At 34.9% G+C, this 21,168-nt stretch overlaps 1 protein-coding gene across 1 annotated transcript; it reads left to right on the top strand.

The window, feature by feature from the left end:
- Positions 1–13,820: 13,820 nt before the first annotated feature.
- On the top strand, positions 13,821–20,713 carry LOC103425276 (uncharacterized). Its single transcript, XM_008363361.4, has 11 exons — positions 13,821–13,983; positions 14,063–14,278; positions 14,477–14,572; positions 15,288–15,376; positions 15,463–15,591; positions 16,837–16,957; positions 18,376–18,454; positions 18,564–18,673; positions 19,687–19,865; positions 20,030–20,126; positions 20,302–20,713. Exons 1-11 carry the CDS (start codon positions 13,903–13,905, stop codon positions 20,596–20,598), a joined length of 1,494 nt encoding a protein of 497 aa, XP_008361583.2. The 5' UTR covers positions 13,821–13,902; the 3' UTR covers positions 20,599–20,713.
- Positions 20,714–21,168: the final 455 nt, after the last annotated feature.

The following is a 21,168-nucleotide window of genomic DNA, read 5'->3' as shown; positions in this document are numbered from 1 at the left end:
CGGAAAGTGAGAAAGGAGGGAGAACACGGAGGAGCGAGGAAATCAAATTAGGGTTGGGGATTAAGGAGCCATTGGAAATGGAAAGGGTTAGGGTTTTTGGTGGGGGATTTTGGATTCGGTGGGAAGTAATGAGAAAAAAATGGAAAGAATTTTCTTTTCGGGCGTGATTTGGTTGGTTTACGTAGAGGTGAGAATTTGTCTTTTAATTTTCACAATACAATTCTTGATTTTTTTATTTTTTTATTTTTTTATTTTTTTTGGAAACACAAGATTAGGACACTGATTCTTTTTTTTTTAATTTGGAAAATTTGCGAGATCCATTTTGGAGGTGTGTACAAATAAACTCGTAAACATATTGAGTTCGAATTCGTATTCGAGGGAAATCGAACTTAACATTTTTTTATTTTTAGGTATAAATAATATCGTTTGTTACAAAAAAAAAAAAGGAAACAAATTAGTCTTAAATCGTATTCAAATTCATTTATGATTGAATTATTCGGATCACTTATTTGATTATCCATATCCAATAAACATTATGTTACTCGAATTGTATGGATTTCAAGACTACAAATAGCGCTCGGCAAATTACATGAGCTCTCTATTTTCTCAGTCGTTCGACCCCCTTGCATAAGGTTCTTACCCCTTTATATAGGCTGTTAGTGGACTTCCAAGCCTTGGGTTTCCCCAATCTGGCATTTAATATGCCACCTATGTAGAGTAGAGTACTAACACATTTTCACCTATTCAAAGGATATTCAGCAATGAAATGACATATGCTCAGTCGAGTTGGCACCCATTTTCATAGTGATGCAGCCAAGCAACTTGCTCAGTTTTAGTTATCAAACCCTGCCTTTTCGAGCAACACACAACCACTTTTGCGTCCCATCATAGGCCTCTGCTTCTGATTGCGAGTTGCCCACGGGCCTGATTGACGTCTGAGTAGACTGGCTCCTGAAACATTGCACTATAAAGTTATCAGGTTTGCCACGTGCCTCTGCCGGTCGGAAAGCACTTTACATAATCTAGTTGGGTTGAGCTAGTCAATGGTCGATTCTTAGCGCACGAAAGTATTATCTTCTAAAGGTGTGTTTGTTGCACCGGATTATCTCGGACTGGACTAGTTTCAGGCATGGAATTAAATATCGATAATATCGGCGATATTTCGCCGATATTATCGTTTTTCTGAGGTTCCGATATTTTCTGAGGTATCCGTCTCATTATCGTCAAAATATCGCGATATTATCGATAATATCGATAATATCGCGATATTTTCGATATTATCGAAAAAATCGTCGTTGATCCGTCGTCGGAAAGGCAGCCGAGGCTGCGTCGTCCCCCCAGCTGCCCAGATCTCTCTGCAATCCATGCTCAAACCCAAGATCTGCGCCTCAACGACGCCGATCTGGCTGATCTCAGTGACGATGGTGACGAAGCCGAAGGAGGAAGAGGAAGAGGGGAGGCGGCGGAGGGAGAATGAGTAGGAGGAAACGAAGAGGGATCTGGCTGATCTTGGGTTGAAGCAGATGCGGAACAGAGACGGAGGCGAGCGCGGCGCCGGCGGGGCAGGCTCCGGGGGGAGGAGGAGAATGGGTGCCGATGTTCGCTTCTCGCTGGCATCGTGGTGGTGAGGGTGTGGGACGAAGCCGTCGTCGAAGCGGGTGGGGTGTATTCCTGAAGCATGTGTGAATCTCGGACTCTCGGACTCTCGGTGCAGACTGCAGAGAGAAAGGACGGAGAGAGATGAGAGTTTTGAGAGTCTCTGTGCGTGTGGTGGTGCTGTTGCGCCGTCGTCGGGGTGGCTCTGGTACCTCGGTGTGTGGGTGTGGGTTCGATCGGCGAGAGAGAGATGTGAGTTAGCTGAGACTTGAGAGAGAGAAATGAGAGTTGGTACGGGGAGAAGAGAGAGATAGGTGAGTGCTTGCCACGTGGCAAGCACTGATAGGAGGACAGGTTTAGAAAATCTGAAAAGGAGATTTTGATTGGATGAAGATATGGGACTAAAATGCAAAATTTAATAAACCTTTTGGGGGAAAAAATGCGAATTTACAAAATCTTTTGGGTGTGTTTAAACTTCTTTCATTAATTACTACATATTTTCTATATTCACAATGTTTGTCAGCTCGCTATATAATCAACTTGATAATGTTAAATCCATCATGCAATGCATTTCCTTCCAATTTTTTGTGATAAACTAATAGATAATTGACTAAATAAACATCTTGCAAAGTTTCAATTAAAATTTCCAAGTTTTTCTTACAATTTCCGTGGTTTCCATGTAATTTTTATCGATATCGATATTTTACCGATATTTCCATCGATATTTCCATGTTTTCGGACTACCGATATTTCCGATATTACCGATATTTTCTTCCTTGGTTTCAGGGACTAAGTTAGACTGGCTTAGACTACACTAAGCTGGACTGACTTAGTGAAGCGTTTAATGCAGTGTCGGACCATCAACTAGAATAATAACAAAAAAAAAATCTATTTTTTTCTTTTTCTAGAACTCTCTGTCACTCTCCTAATGCTTTCTCTCTCTTTCTCTTGTCTTCCTGTTGAACTCCCTCTCTATCTATCTCTCTAACTTTCTTCCTCATTAATAAAGTCCATTCATTTTCATTCATTCTCATAAAAAATCCTCTGTATTTTTCCACAATCTTCCCTTTGTAGTGGAAACTTCAGGATCTCTCCAAATGATTCAAAATCATATTTTGGTTGGGTTTTTGTCATCTGGATTTCTCAGAGCTTTTTTTTCATCTGGGTTTGGCAATTCGAGCATTTTGGATGCTGAAATTGCAAACCAGAAGCATGTTTGATGCAATTCGAGCATTTTTTAAGAATATAACTTCGGTTTTGTCATCTGAGTTTTATCAGATACGGTATCAAAAATCAAATAGTTGTCATCTTCCTAGGCCCCAAATCCGTTAGCGTGAAAATCAAGGCTTTAATGGCGGAGTTGTTGAGCTAACCAGATGCAGAGGAAGCAGGTCTTAGCAATCCGGATGTTTTTGGGGGGTCTCGCTAATACCACCTAACGAGGGTGTTAGTCGAGGCGAGTCCCTCGTAGTACCATTAAAAGTAGTCCCTGCTTGGAACAAACATTGGACTACACTAAGAGTTAGTCCAGTCCAGTCCAGTGAACTTTAGTGAGGGAAAACAAACACCCCCTAAATCTTTGGGACCTTGGACTTTGACTTTACCTTGGGCTTTTTGTGGCTTCTTACCCGCCCTGCACCATTTTATGGGCCTAAAAGTTTCCAAAATAACAAAGTTCAAGAAAAGAAGGGATTATCGAAATCAATTTCTTTTGACAATTAACCACCCAAAATGAGGTTTTTTTTTTTTTTGAACAAACGATATTATCTACAATAAGGGGTGGGAGAGTGGGCTAAGCCTTACAATGAACTATTAATAATGTGGTTCAAATTCCCAAAATGGAGAATTTTTGTCAAACGTAGTGTGTATCACGTGTGCTCCGTCATCGGGGCATTAAAACATTCTAGCATTGAACTCTCTAAAATTCTACAAAACGGCTATCATTTAACTCTTTTCTTTTCCACAAAAGTATATCATTATAAGTTCAACTATTTTCTTTTCCACACCACTTAATACTACGCTATAGTGGTATTCCTATTCATTTGTAAGCGATAGGTCTTAGGTTTGATTCTTGCCAAAAACAAATTTGAACCAAATCATTGCTAGTCCATTATGAAGCTCAATCCACTCACCCACCTTGTAGGGTAGATAATATCGTTTGTTAAAAAAAAAAAACTTTTTTGTTTTCCACAAAAGTTTATCATTAAAGTTTATAGTATTTTATAGAGTCTATAGTAGGAAGAAACTAGGTTTTCATCCCTCAGTTTTCTATTTCATTAATTGGAACCTTATTCATTTTCCATTTTTTTATTAAGGTCCCTTGACTTTTATCCACACAATTATTCCAATAATAAAAGATTTACATGTCAGCATATTTTATATTTTATATTTTATAATTAAAAATTATTTAACCATTTCAATTATATCCATTTATTGTTAGAACGTTACATTTGATATATTTATGGCTAAATTGTGTACATATATTTCTGTTTTTAATTGTACCCATTTTAATTTGTAACAATTTTTTAATCTGTACCAATTTCGTTTTTAGTTTTAACTTGTACCCACATATTTAATTTCTTTTGTGCCCATATTTTAAACTTTTATTTGTACCCATACATAATTTTTTTTTATACCAATAAATTATAATGTATCCATTGGTCCCATTCATATATCTATATTGTACCCATATTTCATAAAATAATGAATCACTTTTTTTGGTAAAATGTATTTTTTTTTTATGAAAAATCTATTCACTTATTTTATCGATTAAATACATATATTTTGTAATAAAAATGTACCCTTTTTTAATTTAAAGCGTACCCATTTTAATTTAAACGTATCATATTTAAAAACAAAAAAAAATATTTTATTTTAAAATATAAAAAAATGGAAGCTATATATAGAGGTAACAATTTTTACTATATTTCAAGGAACTCCACTAGTTTCTAACCATGTCAAGGAGAGACAAAAGTATCAAAACAATTAAAGCCATACCAAAAAATGTGAAAACAATGTTTTAAAATACCAACCATACCCCTAAGATTTTAGGCTTTTAATAGAACCCAGCCTTCACAACTCCAACAAAATTAATATGTGCCATAAGCTTAACCAATCCTCGACTATTGATGCAGGACAAGTTTTGAAACTATAAGTAGTTTGAGTTTAGTTCATTTATTACTATAATCAGTTCAATCAGTCCTGAACCATTTTTGCAGAATCAGTTCAACCTGTCTTCAACAATTATTGCAGAATCAGTTCAACCAGTCCTTGACCATACCATTTTTGCAGAATTAGTTCAATCCGTCTTCGACCATTGTTGTAGAATCAGTTCAACCCATCATCGATCATTTGCAATATCAGAACAACTTATCTTCGACCATTTTTGCAGAATCAGTTCAACCCATCCTCGACATTTTTTGCAGAATTAGTTCAACCTGTCTTCGATCATATTTGCATAATCAATTTAACCTGTCATCGACCATTGTTGCAGAACCAGTTCAAATTGTCTTCGACCATTTTTGCAGAATCAATTTCAAATACATGTAAAATTAGTTTTGTATACTTTTTTTACTTAAAATATATATATATATATATATATATATATATATATATGCAACTTAATTGACTTTAATACTTAAAATATATATATATATATATATATATATATATGCAACTTTCTTACTCATGCAAGGGAGGTGAAGGTTACAAAAGAATCAAGAGCATCGTAGAGCACGAAATTGAATCAGTTTTATATATTTTTTAATAGAATCAATTTGTATAGTTTTAGAAGAATTAGTAAAGGGGAAGCTTAGTTTGTGTTGAGTTGGGTTAGATTGATTCTTACTTGGTACTTGTAAGTTCCAAAGAATTTACTTTTTTATCAATCAAATTAATTTCAAAGTTAAGTAACATCCTCCTTCAAATTAAATTAATCATTGTGTATTAATTTAATTTCTCTTGTGCAAGCTCCATCATGTGTTCAATCCTTTGAAAGTTGATTGAACGACGTCCAAATGTATAAGGATATAAGATTGATGCTTGTTTTGTAATTTGGTATTTTGTTCACTTGGATCAATTTTTCTTATCCTTTTAAAAAGTTGGAGGGCATATTTGATGTACCTGAAACAAATAAATTTGAATTAGGTTTTCTAAAGTCTTATTCCTAAGTGTAAATATAATTGTTTTAGCTTTTGTACTAGTTAGCCTCACCTAATGATGGGAAGCTCTTTCTTGCGGCAAAAAGGTGTAGATGCCCAACCTTTACATACTACATCATTTCTTTGAAGTTTGAACCCCGAGAAACAAGGCGCCTAGGTGGCACGAACAACTTCAATGCTGTAGAGAGAAATGTGAAAAGATACCAAAAATAAAAAGTATTTTCGTAAGTTAAACTCTAGAGAAAAAAAGAGCAAATGATGTCATCTTTCACATTTATTATTTCTTATCTCTCCTTGAAATGTTTAAAAAGTGTTATCTCAATATAAAATTAAGTATTAAAAGTATGCTCTATGTGTAATTTTTCCTAAAAAAATCTGATCAGATTTCACACAACTTAAAATTGAGGGAAAAATTAAAAGCCCCTTTGGTATTAATCTTTGCATGCTTTTAGAAGGAATTTTTAATTTTTGTTATTAAATTTTTTAACTAATACTGAAATTTAACATTTTCTTCCTCATGTAAGGTATTCAAAATGATATGATTCAATCTAAGATTTTGATCAACCAAGTAATGGAACCAAAGTCTTCCTTATAATAGTATGTAAAAATCTATCATATTCGTGAAAGTCAATCACTTTTAAAATTGAAAACAAAAGTCCATATAAAACTCAAACAAAAGTCAATATAAATCTCAATACACTACACCCCTAGTTTGGTTGGGATTTGTTGGGCAAGGAATAATAGAAGGTAAAACTTGATCTGATATGTGATGAGCAGTTCTAGAAGAGTGGTTAGATAAAAAGAGAAATATTAAAGCACTAACTTTTCTTGAGCATTAGAAGATTGTTCAGTAGGAAGGAATAAAATTTGGGTATAGATACAAGCTAACATTTTTTTTTGGATAAATACGCACACTCATAATAGTTTTTAGGCTTTGAGCAAACCTTGTACACTTAAAGGGTGCAACTTAGGTTGAGTCAACTTACACCGGTTATATCGTTCTTTGAGAATTTAAATAACTGTGTCCTTGTGTTATTAATATTCTCAATCTGATGTTGAACCCACTCTCTTTTGATTGTTCGAAAATATAAAATTTATTAAATGAAAAATGACCGACTTGATTGAAAATATAACTCCAATTATTACTTCAACATAGCATGATCTTGTAAAGATAATTAGCCATGGAGCATAACAATTAACAATCGTGTTTATAACTACATAGTCACTCCGCATCAATTGAAATTTTCTTTCCCTTTTCACAATAAGATCCACTAGCACTAGGTATGAAATAATTTATACCTTTCTTTAACACCACATGATCGTTTCTTGAATGATATCTATCCATCCCCCCAGCATACTGGTCACAATGCTCGAAGCTATATTCGTTAGCAACTACATAGAGATTAGGATCGGTATATTTGAAAACTATTCCAAAAACAATAAAGAAAATAAATTGAGTAAAACCAACTAATAAACTTGATGATGCATGAAAACAAATTGAAAACAAGTCTTGTTATCCAGAACATCTCTAGCCTTGAACTTCTTGCCTTGAGTCCAATAAGACAAGTCACCATGAGATAGGGATGGCAACGGGGCGGATTGGGTTCGGATGTGCCATCCCCATAACCGAACCCATTTGTTTTCCCAGTACCCGAAACCGTAAAAAACCCGAACAGGTATTCACCGTAACCGAACTCGTTGGGTAACAGTTTTCCCATTATGAATTTATGATATTTCTTTGTTATGAAAAATGAAGCAAGTGTTACAACACACTTGCTAAAATTTAACTAATTAAACGGTGATTCTTAAACAAACAAAATGGACACTAAAATGATCATATTCAAAACATCAACCACTTTCAAATGGAAATCTTAAAAGCATAACAACAATACTTAGATGTTCTGGAAAAGTTGATCATAATTCAATATACTCCAGCAAAAACAAGAAATTTAGTTGCAAAAAAAAAAAAAAATCCAAAATGCTCCACCTAATACCTTGCTCACATAACATAATAACTAATATTTTTGTCGTGTCCACAAAACAAGCAACTATAATTCATGATGTTCCAGTTCTTCCCTCAGAACCATCTTCACATAACTCAATGAAAACAATGAAAAATAAATAAGCATGATTTAAAAAATAATCCGTTACAAAAATTTAATATGCATAATTCAATGTATGTACAATTCGGTGTATAAAACTATGAAAAAAGAAATAAGCCAATGTATGTAACTATTCAGTAACAAAAATATAATATGCATGATTACCAATACTTACCTCATCCACATCCACATCCTCAAAGTTGGAGCAGCAGTCAGTATGCTCATCGGAAGAAGAAGTTGTTTATAAAAGAGCAAACTTACATTAGCTTGTAAATTGAAAGTATATTAATAAAGTAGATTTAGTATATAAGAACAAAAAATATAATACAATGCAGATAATATTAAGACTTTGAATACCCTTAATTTCATTTCATAACCAATCTTGAGCACATATTAAGGCTTCTAACGTTTTCGGATGAAGTTCATTACGGTGAGGACTTACAAACCTCCCAACTGTAGACACTGGAATTACCAAAATATCTTTGGCCAAAGAGCTCAAGATTAGACATTTAGTGACATTTGATTTCCACCAACAAAAAATGTTTAAGTCAGATGTTCTAGGCAAAATAGTCTCATTCAAATAGTGGTCAAGTTCTGACTTCACATTATATGTGGTCGTCGTACTAGAGACAAAACGATCATAATTGTCCATTAAAAGATCAATATCTTCAAATTCAAACAAATTCAAGTATGATGAAGAAGCAAATAATGTTTGAGACTCCACGTTGGAGTTGAGATTGGACCCATACTTTTTCACCAACTCATAACAAATGTTGCGAATTTTCTCAATTTCACTTGAAGCACTTCTTCCATAGATGAGAGGAAAAAAAATACTCAATCAACTTTATCTTAAATCTGGGATCCAAAACAGTTGCTATAGCCATATGTTTTATTTCATCATATGGAGAGTCAAGCCACCATGACAATGAAATTCTAATCTCACATATTTTTGGAAAATAAAGATTGACAGTGGGGTATTTAGTTCCAGAGAACAACTCTGAGATATTATAAAACAATTACAACTTCTCACAAGTCTCTTTTCCCATCAATCAATTTTTTTCCTCCGGTAAACACTTATATCATGATTCTTGTTGTTTTAAACGATAAAAAACATCTTTGTAGATCAAGGTAGTTTGAATTATAAAAAACGTGGAATTCCACCGAGTCTTACAATCAAGCACCAACTTCTTTGTAGTTGAAATTTTCAATTGACGTGTTGCCTTTTCAATTTTTTCCTCTCTTTTGTGTTGTTGACCAATAAGCAACACTATCATGAATTCTCTCAACACTGCTACCAATCATTTCCAAGTCATCCTTAACAATCAAACTTAATATATGTGCAAAACAACGCATATGAAAAATTCTTCCAGCTAGCAAAAGTGAACTAGTAGAAAGCTTTTCAAGTATTTGTTAGATCATGGAATCATTCGTAGTGCAATTATCAACAATTAAGGTAGAAAACTTACGATTAAGGTTCTAATCTAGCAAGCAATCCATCAAAGCATTTGCAAGTGTCTCAGTGGTATGAGGACAACGACATAGATAAACCTGACGAAAAAATTACAAGAAAAATAATTATTAAAAAGAATCCAATCAAGTTTTATGCCATCTACCTTTCAGACTTGCAATCACACAAAAATTTCAAAAACACCTTATGAAACTACCAATCTTGACATGGGAACCCCTCTGAAATATGGTACAACAATTATCACTATCTTAGTAAATTGGCTAGGTTGTTTAGTTGTTTTAGATTAGGTGTTGGTATGTTGGGCAAGGATGATGAAAAAGATATGAAATATTTTTTTTTCTTCAAACTTTGGACTTATTTTTGTTCTAGATACTTTGTACTATATCTACCTATAATTTATGCTTTTATGTTTCTGGAATTAAAAGTCTAAGTTTTTGTTTTTTTGTCTCTAAACAATCCTAAAATTAGAAGTTAAATGAACATGATAATAATAAAAAAAAAATTACCTTATAATTTAGCTCTGTAACAACCAAGAGTCATCAATAAAATGTGTTGTAATCACCATGTATCCCCTTTTCTAGTTATTTGTAATCCACATATCAGTAGTTATATCAACTCTGCATTTTATCTTATCCAACAGTTGCATTGTTTTGGACCTCTCATAATCAAAAATTTTAAAAATATCACTCTTGATTGTGTTTCTTGACACCAACTTGAACAATGGTTGAACAACAGTCATGAACCTTCGGAATCCAAAATGCTCCACCATGGAAAGAGGGTCCTCATGTAATATTATCATTATAGCAAGCTCTCTCATTGCAGTGTCTTGATCAAATGCATAGAGCTCTACTTTTCCATCTCCTCTATTTTGTGTCAATGTTTGCTTCAATCTTTTTTGTTTATGATACACACATACCTTTAAATGATTTCGCAAATGGTTGGTGCCGTTTACGGTTGCTCCACCAAGTTTCTTTTTACAATACATGCATATTGCCATCATTTTTCCATCAATAAGTTGTCTAGTGAAATGTTTCCATACCTCACTTCGGAGATTCGATGTATTACATTCACCTCCAAGTTCCTCAACCATTTTCTCACCCTAACCTTCTAAATCTTGAGTATCAACCACATTCGGAGTTGCTATATTTTGGGGCTGAGTAGTGTGATTTGGTACTTCTTGAATCTGAATGATTGGATTTGGTTGAGATTCTTGATTAGAATCAATTGGATCATATTGTTGAGAACGAAATTTCCTTTTAGTCATAATGGATTACTGCAAACAAAATTAAAAGAATAAAAATTAACAACAAAGTAATTAATTAAACAAGAAAGAACCAATTAATTAAACAAGAAAGAACAAATTAATTAAACAAGTACACAAGTGTTTTTAACAAGTACACAAATATTAGGAATGCCATGACTTTCAAAGTACTTGATCCAATAGATATAGAAATTGAACTCAAGCGAAGACTGCTTAGATGACTGACCATTTGATTCATAAACAAGCCCAGGTTTGTCATTCGAACCTTGTTTTTAATTCCCTTGGTCATTTAAGTGAGAGCTTTTGTCTAGTTACCTAAACCCTATACTAGGTTAAAGCCCTCTCCTTAGAGAAGGCAACTCTTATTTTCAGAATTGAGGTATGTTGATTATACCTATAACTCTTTTGTTATGAAACTTTAATATTCAAGATGATCTATCTGAGGGACATGACTAAATTTATGCATAATGCAAGCTATCTCGCGGTTGTTAGATGAAAGCAAGTCATTCACCGAATTTTCCGCTACCTCATCAAGGGACATAGAATCGAGCAGACCTTTATTTGAAGAATAATTTGAAGAAAACATAGAATTTTCCGCTACGAAATTTTCAACCCCAAAGAAGAATAATTTAAAGAAAACATATATATTGATGGATTCAGAAACTTCGAGATTTGCAAAAAGTTGAAGGCTTGATTCTTGAAGCAATATCTGCGGCTGCTAATTTGTAAGAGAAAACAAATAGGTTTTTCTCCCCAAAATTGAAGTATTGAACCATCTTTTCTGACCTTTGAGTTCTTTTAGATTCCATGATTGATTGAAAGCATTACAATTTTTGGAATAAAGTTAGTGTTACAGACCTTTGAAGTCTTGCACGCTTAAGACCTTTGGAGTATCCCAGAATCCCTCAATTGATGATAAAAGTTGTTGGAGAAAAAAAAGGGGGATTTCATTCTTTTATAAAAAAAAATAAAAAATAAATATTTATATTTTTTATTAAAGAATGAAAACGGGGCGGGTTATGGTACGGGTTCAGGGCGAATACCCCTATAACCATAATTGAACCCGAAACCGAACAATTTACCCAACGGTTACCCATAACCGTAAAAAACCCAATATTTGATCCCCGAAATCAAACTTTTTGGGTTGATTACCTATGGAGATCGGGTTTGACGGATTAAATTGCCATCCCTAGCATGACGGCTCCATCCTTTCTCACCCCCACTATATATTCTACCGCATCAACTTCTTCACAATGGAGTAGTAAACTAACCAAAACCCCAATTCCAATCACCAAAACTTTGTTCATTTCAGTTGCTTGATTTGATTTGATCCCAATACAAAACCACATTACCAATCAATTTAATACAACATAAGCAACTCTTTAAAAATATTGCAAAAGTCTATCATTTAACTCTTTCTTTTTCACAAAAGTATATCATTAAAAGTATGAAATTTTATAGAGCTTTTACTGGTGAGTAAAAATCTATCAAATCTGTGAGAGTCTATCACTAAAAAACTCAACAAAAGTTCATCTAAATCTCAATACACTTCACCCCTTAGTTTGGTTTGCGATATGTTATGAGTAGTTTTAGAGGAGTGGTTAGATAAAAAGTGTAAAATTTTAAAACATTAAGGACTTGTTTGATACTCTACTTGAATCCAACTTTTTAAACTAAAAAACAATTTTCAAGTTTTAAGCCTTAAAAACTTGTTTGGTAGGACTATTTTCAAAAAAATGAACTCAAGACTAACTAAAAAATATAGTCTATTATCTAAAAACATAAAAAGTGAGTTTTTAGAGTTTTTTAACTTAAACTCACGTTTTTCTTTTCTCTCCCTCCTCCCCTCTCACTCCAAATCTATCTCTCTCTCTTTTCTTCTTTATCTCTCCTTTTTTTTACCTTTTTCGTCTATTCCCCAATCCGCTCTCTTCATTCTTTCGGTTATTTCTCTCACTCTTTTTCCTCTCTATCTCGTCCGATCATCTCTCTTCTTTCTCTTTCCTTCAATCATCTCTTACTTTCTTTCCTCCTCTCTCCTCTTTCTCCCCCTCCTACGACCCCCTCTTTTTATATCTCTTTGTCTATTTTAAGTCATAAGATTTAAAATTTTCAAATCACAAACCAATCAAGTTTTTAAGTTTTAAAGAAAATTGTTTTCAAGAAATGTTCTTAAGAAATGTTTTGAGAAATGATAAAAAATTTCAAATAGGATACCAAACAGGTCCTAAACTTTTGTTGAGCATCAAAAGTTTGCTTAGTAGGAAGAACTAGAATTTGGGTACAGGTAGAAGCTCCAAAAAAACCTTTTTGATAAATACACACTCGTAATAGTTTTTAGGCTTGAGCAAATCTTGTACGCTTAGGGGTGTAGTTTAGGTTAGATCAACTTAACTCGCCATGTCAAATTCTATTTTAAATTCAATTGGGTTGGTTAAAATGAAGTAAAAACTCATATGCACGCAACGCGATCTCAACTCGATCTTTTGTTTGTTGGGGCTAGTTGTACCTTGCCTCCCATGTCAACCCATACTTAACATGATTTATAGTCCATATTCGCTTGTCCATATATTACTTACTACACTTCCTATTATCTAAAGCTACGTATAAATTTTTAAATAACAATACTTGAAATTTGTTGGTGTTTTTCATTTGTAAAAATGAGTTATAGCGTTGCCTTTACTCTTCTTTCGGTTGAAGCTTTTTTGTTGGCATATAAATGATGATTTTGTAAGTTAATTCAACTTTTGCATGGTTGACACGAAAAATGGTCTTGATGCTATTTAGGGCTGGTTTGGTATTGCTGTGCTTTGAAAAAAAGCTGTTGTGAGAATAAGTGGCTGTGAAATAAATCAGCATAGTGTTTGGTAAATTTTTTTGTAAAAGTGCTTTTGGAAAAAAAAGCAGTCTGATAATGGGTCTTTTCATTAAAGAAGCACTGTAGCTCTGTGTGTTTTGAAAAAAAGCCAGTTTTCCAAAGCTACAAATAGCAGCTTCAGCTTTTTCCTTTGATTTCAGCTTATTCTCACAGCAGCTTCCAAAATAAGCCTTTTTTTTTTCAGTTTACCAAACGCCTAAAACCCTCACAACTTTTTTTCATGGGTGCTTTTTTTTTAATCACCTCACTCCCAAACCACCCCTTAGTAAAATCTTATGTCGCCAGCTGATTTTGATTTAATGGGCCGACCCGTGATCATGCTCTAATTTGCGCGACTCGCAAGCCCGGCCCGGCCATTAACACAAAACAAACGACTCCTGTACCGACTGCGAAGAAGCTCATTGGTCCGGCCACAAAATCATAGCGTCCGTGCAACAATGGTGAAAGCCGTCGTCGGCGAGGAAACCCAGCTCAAACTAGCCGAGGATCGCCTCGAGAAATCCTCCACCCCCGTGCAGGTTCTCTTTCTCTCTCTCTCTCTAAAGATTGTTGCTTCTGAGTTTTACGGTTTTTGATTTGTTGGTTATGAAAATTCAGGTGGGGCTCCTCATAGGCAAGCTCAGCTCCTCTCTAGACCGAGGCTTCGTCTTCGATTTGATCCCAACGCCGCCGAACGACGCCGGAGCGCCTGCTTGCTCCGTCCTCGAGCCTGCCAAGGACGACAAGAGAAAGGGGCCTAAACCCAAATCTCAGCCCTCCGATTCCTTCTCTCTCTCCATTGACAAGGACTGGGTCGCTGAACATGCCCGTCAGGTAAACAATAACATATAAAAAAAAATGTTCCTGTATATATCTATGCTTGCATATTTATATTCCTATTTGTGTGTGTGTGTTGTGTTGTGTTGTGCGTTTGTGTAATTTACAATATTTGATCTGGTTTCTGGGTTTTGCTCATTGTGCTTGTGTATTTGTAATAAGGGTTGTGACGGCGCAATTTATTTGATGTTTCAGGTGTCTAGAATGTTAGTGGGTGGCATGAAAGTGGTTGGCATATACATTTGGGCTAGTGATAGCGCTTTTAAGAATTCGAACATCACGCTTTGCCAGGTATTCTTTTGTCCCGAATTCGATTGGTCTTGTTTGATATATGGATGTTTCTTTGTAGAGCTTGATTCTGGTTGCTAAAATGTTGATCAAGCATTACTTTGTGGACTGTGCTCTCTGAGCTTGGTTGTGTGTAGAAGGTGATGTAGGATACAGTTGGGCAGCGAATTTAGATAGTGTAGCGGAAGAGAAAACGCCAAAAACTGAAATTAAAACAAAAATAAAAGATATCTGGTTTTGACTCTTTAGGAAATCAAAAGACTAAAACCCTAAATATTAAAATACTAAAAGCCTAGAGATTAAAAGATTAAAACACCCTTTGATTTAGGCCAGACTCCACTTTGGTTCCGCATCAAAAGGATGGTGGGTTTAACTGTGCATAAATCCCTGCTTAGTCACGGTGAAATATGTTGGAAGGATAAATATGAGATTGATTGGTGAAGGCTTGGTTTCCATAGTCAGCTTTTGGCTGTTGGATGTTGATGCGATCTGTTAGGCATATCAAGTAAAGCTGGAATTCATGAAATTAGGTCTTATACAACATTTGGAAATTTTACAGTTACCATAAATCAAGTAGTAAAGAAATCTTGGCTTGTTATAATGGGTCAGCTATGATCAATACAGGACTGCCTATATTCATTTTAAACTTGTAGCTAACATATGCAAATCTGTGGAAAAAAATGATTTTTTTATTTATTAATGGAAAAGGCCCTTGCAGACTGTAATGGGAGTTGCCAAAGCAGCGCCCCTCTCAGAGATTGATTGGGATGAGAGACTGCTTATTCACATTTGTTATAGTCCAAGGAGGTATCTTCCAACCTGAGTTGTCCCAATTATTCCCTCTTAAATTGTCAAATTTTATTTCAGGCTGACTAAAGAGGTTATTTCTGTAGGTGGACATGTCGAAATTGTGCAGTAGCTTCAAATATTACATCAAGTAGCCTAAGGCCTTGTGACTTCAAAATGGGAAGGGTCCTAAATTCCCTTCAACATTTTAGGTGCATGTACAACTTTGATATCAGGTACTGTCAGCTTTTCTTATTTAATGATCTTTATTTAAAGTAGAGGATTTCTTTTATTTATGGCTTCTGAATATGTAGGAATTTGTTTTTCCTCTCAATAGTTCAGGTTGTTGAAAGTCCTGCCTACCAGAGTGCTCTTGTGCTATATTTATATTTTCTTAAAACTTAAAAATAAATTTTCCTGTGGTTTTCACACACACCTAAAATTTTGGACCCTTTTTTTAATATACTTTTCCTTTCAGTAGCCCAATTGAGGATAATTTTGAAATCCCCTTTTCATCATGGATTGAAATTTTAAAACACCCGATGCCATTTATTTTGATTTTGAAAACACCCAATTTTGTTGATCGAAAGAACATGAAAGGATACAGATTCCGTCAAACATGAAGTAAACGATGAACTCAGTTCAAGGAAAAGCAAACAGTGAGCTGATTATCCAACTGTCAAGTATATTAAACTATCAATATCTAACCAAGATGCTATCTTAGTGGCATACCTTATTTATCATCTCAGTTGATTTCTTATCCACTATTGAGTCATATCCAAAGCCAACACTGAAGTTGAACCTTGAATCTAAACCCTTTGCCTTTTGCGGTGTTCGAGTATTCATAGGAGCTTTCAAGACTTTAGAATGCTAAACCGGCCAGAAGCAGACCTATGTCAGTATAACCCTTCTTTTAAGCACTTTGACAGTGATCCTGGATTGGAATGAATCCACATATAGACTTTCCAAAAAACTGGTTAACAGACGACATTCAGATGGATTGGACAGAATCCACATAATAAAGAATTTCCAAAAAACTGGTTAACTGATGACATTCGGATCACAATTCTATTTTCTTTTCGTCTTAAAACCTTGGCACAGATCTAAGCTACGATCCTCCCACATGTTCAATCTTTATTTTAGCGGTTTCCCCAGAGATCTTTATCATGAATGCAACCTTCATTTTGCTCCGCCGTTCACTGGGGCTTCGGTCACCGGCTCCCCTGTCATTTGGTCACCCACTTCCTTGACCTTCTGGCATTAAATAACGAGAGATATGTAAAAGCAGGTCCGGTTACGCCTAATCCTAAATTGAATGTAACTTGTACTGAGCTTCTACCTCTCCCACTTGATAGATTGCATTCTCATAGTACTGCTGGTCTATCCAATTTAATAATAGTATTTTTGGTTGTTGATGCTTAGTTACAACACTAGTACTATAGTGGTATTTGGGTTTTCTCATGGTAGTTATTCTTTCCCAGATTGCCCATATTTCACAAGAATTCATCAAATCTCCAAACTTTTAGTGAAGCCCTTTGTCATGGTATTTCAGTTCATGCGAAAGATTTAAGAAGTGCAAAAGCCATGTTTGATGGAAATTTGGTAAGTAGGCCATTGACTTGTTCCTCTGAAAGTGAAAATTACTGTGCACATTTTTTTAATATGCAAAACTGTGGTACCTCAAATGCCTGTTAATGTGCTGGATTCTTGTGTGTAAGCTAGTGCACTGGATGCAGTGTTTGTTAATGCTCTGGATTACCATGGGTTGGTTCTATTGATTTGTATGTTGATGATATCTGTGATGTAATGGTATACCATATATGTCTTAAATTCCAAAGTAAAAGTTTTTTCAGTCTTCATTGCATGCGCAACTTCTTCTTTTCAACTTTGATGTTTTCTTTGCAAGTTGATAGAAGTATTCTAAATCTGGTAGCGATGCCTGTAGGAATGTGCTGTAGAAAGTTACCTATAATATCTCTAGACTTTTACGTTTTGTTTATTTCAAGTCGTTGTAGGTGAGAAAGTTGATGCAGCTCGTCATATTAGAATTTTGTTTTGTGCTTCTCAAAATTAGGTTTAAGCCAGATTTTAACAACGATTTTCATCTATTAGCAAATAGAATTATCATAAACACAAATTTATCCACAAAGTGATGAATAAACATTCATCATTTTGCGGATAAAAAGTTCCTGTGTGCTTTATTGGACCTGGTTTTGACATATATGCAATTGCCACAGAAGTTCAATATATCTCTAGTAGGCTGACAGAATCTTGGTTACCACTAGGTTCGAGCCTATATATATTTTTCTTCTATTCAGGTGAACCTAATTTGGCTCTAAGACAAATTCAAGGTGTACTAGTGTTCTCTTGCTACTCTAGGGAGTAGGGACTATATTTAAAGCAATCAGCCGGACTCTTAAAAGTTTTCGTTATCATTTAAACCTTTATAGGTGATATTAGAAACCCATGTTCTTGTTTGTGAAGTAACTTTTTTCTTTTATTTTATTGCTACCTCTATGATTACGATCGAAATATGAGGAATTTAACCATATTCTAGCTGTGGTAAAAATAACACAAAAATTCATCAAAAGGCAGTCAGCAGAAAAAATTAATAAATAAAACCTTGATCTGTGTCTTAAGGTGGTGCACTTTTAGTCATAGATTCAACTTCTTTTAAACAAAATATGACCTTTCCTTTGAGTAAATTATTATCGTCCTTGAGTTAAGCTTGCTTGCTACAATTTTCCCTGAGTTTCTGCCTTTTCATATTTGCATGCGATACTAACCAATTTCAACACCAACATCACATATGTAATCAAGTCCCTCTCAAATTGCCTATACTGCACAAATTCAATTTTGATTGAACCTTGTGGTTAATTTTACATTTTTTAACTGATGCAGACTAAACCATTAATCATATTTACAGCTTAAAGCATAGTGTTTGAATTGTGCTATCCCCTTGTTGAGTCTTTTAGCCTCAAGTTCTCATCCAGATTTCTCTGTTTTGCATACAACTTTAGGTTGTTAACGATGATCTATGCACATCGGATGGTCTGCATGAAGTCGAGTTGCTTCTACCATTTATGAAAGATACTGAAGGTTTGTTTATGCATTATTAATTTTCCTGTTCAGGTTTTTTTTTTTTTTTCCATGAATTGCTTCTTCCATTTTGAGTTTCTATTTTAATATGCATCTATATTGTGTAAAGCTTGCAGCCAGAAGGATACTGCTGGTGTTGTTGATTTTAGCGGTTCTGTGTGTTCCTTTGCATTTTTAAATCCCAAAGAACCAATTTCACAAGCTGTTGCTGATATTAAGGTATACAAGAGATAGTCACTGTTATTTAGCCATTCCTGATGTTACACTGAAAATTAATATATGTTTTAGTCTGCTAACACTGAACATTTGAAATCCACATTTTATCATTAGTTGACTGTACTGCATCCCATTTATCATTGACTGTTGCATTGCCTTTTTAGAAATTCGGGTAAATGTTTTCTTTTATCCAAATGTAAAGTTTTAATTTTAATTTTAATTTTGATATTTAATTTAGTTCTGGTAAATAAGGAGTTGGGGTCCATTGTCTCTGTGGAAGGTGTCAAGTTTCATTTTCAAAGTCCATGTTACTAGGATTTCCTAAGCAGAGTCAGGTAGCAAAATATCTATTGCATTTTGGTTTCAGAATTGCAGTAAAGATGTTGAGAAGCTTCATTCTACTAGATTTGAATCCTTATCTACATAGGTCATTTGAATCAATTGGCAGTATCTTGTGCATATTGTGGAAATCCAAGGGTCTATGTATTTAAGGAATTTTTTGTTTCCATGATATGGTGTTAAATTTTTAAACTTTGAGGCCTCATTTGATAATGAGGATTGGTTTAGGTAGGACTATTCACTATAATTGAAGGCATTTTAAAGGAAGAAATGAATGACAAATTACTTATTTTGTCCAAGTTGAAGGTTACTCATGAAGAATATTTGTCCCTACTAATCCCCACAAAAAAATGATACGATTAACAGGGACAACTATTCTTCATGAGTAACCTTCAACTTGGACAAAAGAAGGAATTTGTCATCCATTTCTTCCGTTAAAATACCTCTAATATAGTGAATAGTCCTATCCAAGCCAATCCTCTCTGTCAAACGAGGCCTGAGTGTTTTCTGATGTGGTAGAAAGAAAACTTTTGCAGTGTCTTGTGTTAAATGTGGTGTTGCTTGCAATTATCGCACAAAGGCCTTGTTTTGATATTTCCATGATATGGTTTTTGCTAGTTTTAATTCCTCGTAGTGTTCATATCCTGTAAAATCATGGATTGCTTGTATGTTTGTAGGATGACATAATCACGAGTCTGCAGAGTAGACTAGATATCATCTGTGATGAGGCAGATGGCGAGGTGGGTCCAACTGAAACTAGTGGCCAGCAAGCAAGAAATGGTGCTGATATTCAGGAACCAAGAGATGGGATATCCAGTGAAACACCTGTTTCTCAAATTGTTCTTCAATCATTCAGGTCTGTTAGGGCTGTTATGTTTTAATAAACAGAGATTTTCACTACGAATTTGAATTATGCCTGATTATATGCCACTCTGATTTTCCATAGTCCTGTAATCTGCCGCTCACATTGCTGAATGTAGGTCACCGTACTGACCACATTTGTTATGCATTTTAAAACAGACAATCATGCAATCTTTCACTTCCCCGAAGAGTCTTTGTTCCTTGGTTAGCGGGTACATTTGTGTGTGACTACCTACAGCCATCCGAGACATTTGAGGTTCGTACTTATAAACTAAAGATATATTAAGGAAATTGGAAAAAAGATGATGCTCCCTTTCCGTCTCTGGTTCTGAAGAACTCTATTTGGACTCAATCAAGCACGAGTTTTTCAGTTACTCTCTTTAGTTCAATGTGTTAGCAGTTCTGACCTTTTGCTTTCCATGGTTGCTTAGGTTCTGAAAGATCGATGTGTCGAGTTGTTGTCTATGGAAGCTCCAGCAGATGACTCAACAATCTTGGAACCAGAAATAGACGCCCCATCTGCAGTGACCAAATCTTTCTGGGATGTGGTGGTGCCGCTTCCCTCGGCATCTGACTCCTGTTTGGAGAAGAGTGGAATCGAAAAATTAAGGGGAGAAAGTAGCCGAAAATCTACAGAGTTCTCTAATGTCAACGTCATGGCTGCTGGTATATTCCTTCTTCTCTCTATCATTATAGGATACATTCTCATATTCGTAAGGAGATCGTAGTTAAAGCAAGCCTCACTTGTTCACACTAGTTAATTTTTTGTGGTCCTATAAAATCAATTTACTTCTTCCATTGAATTTCCTATTACTTATACAGTAAAAATATGCAGTTGCATTAGATGTGATGAGCATTTTTGATACCGATGATTACGTATTATTGAACATTAATATGATAAATTCTTGGAATCCCTTTTGCTTTGATCTCTCATTCCACGTATAATATGAAATCATGCGTACATTAACAAACCAAGGACCCAGAAATCCAGATTATCTTGCATTGAAGTGCCGAGGCTAGCATTCGGACGATGTTTTCTAATTTCCAGGCTGATCAAAGTCCGACGCAATTCAAATTATGGTACGTACTTAGAATTCCGTTGAATAACCATTTTGTTTTTAGCTATTAGTTTTCACCGTCTAGCGTGGGAAGAGGGAAGAAGAGGAGTGGTCGAATTATACAAGTCTATGACTTGGAGCTAAAGAAATACAAAGCCCTTTAGGATTACAAAACCTAGCTCAATAAATCATGACCGGATAAACAGAATTCCACTCTTAAGCTTAGCAGTTCCAAAATTA

The sequence above is a fragment of the Malus domestica genome, chromosome 15 (assembly GCF_042453785.1).
Source record: "Malus domestica chromosome 15, GDT2T_hap1".
Classification (NCBI taxonomy): Eukaryota; Viridiplantae; Streptophyta; class Magnoliopsida; order Rosales; family Rosaceae; genus Malus; species Malus domestica.
Note: the sequence above shows the minus strand (reverse complement) of the source record. Positions and strands in the feature narration are given on the sequence as shown.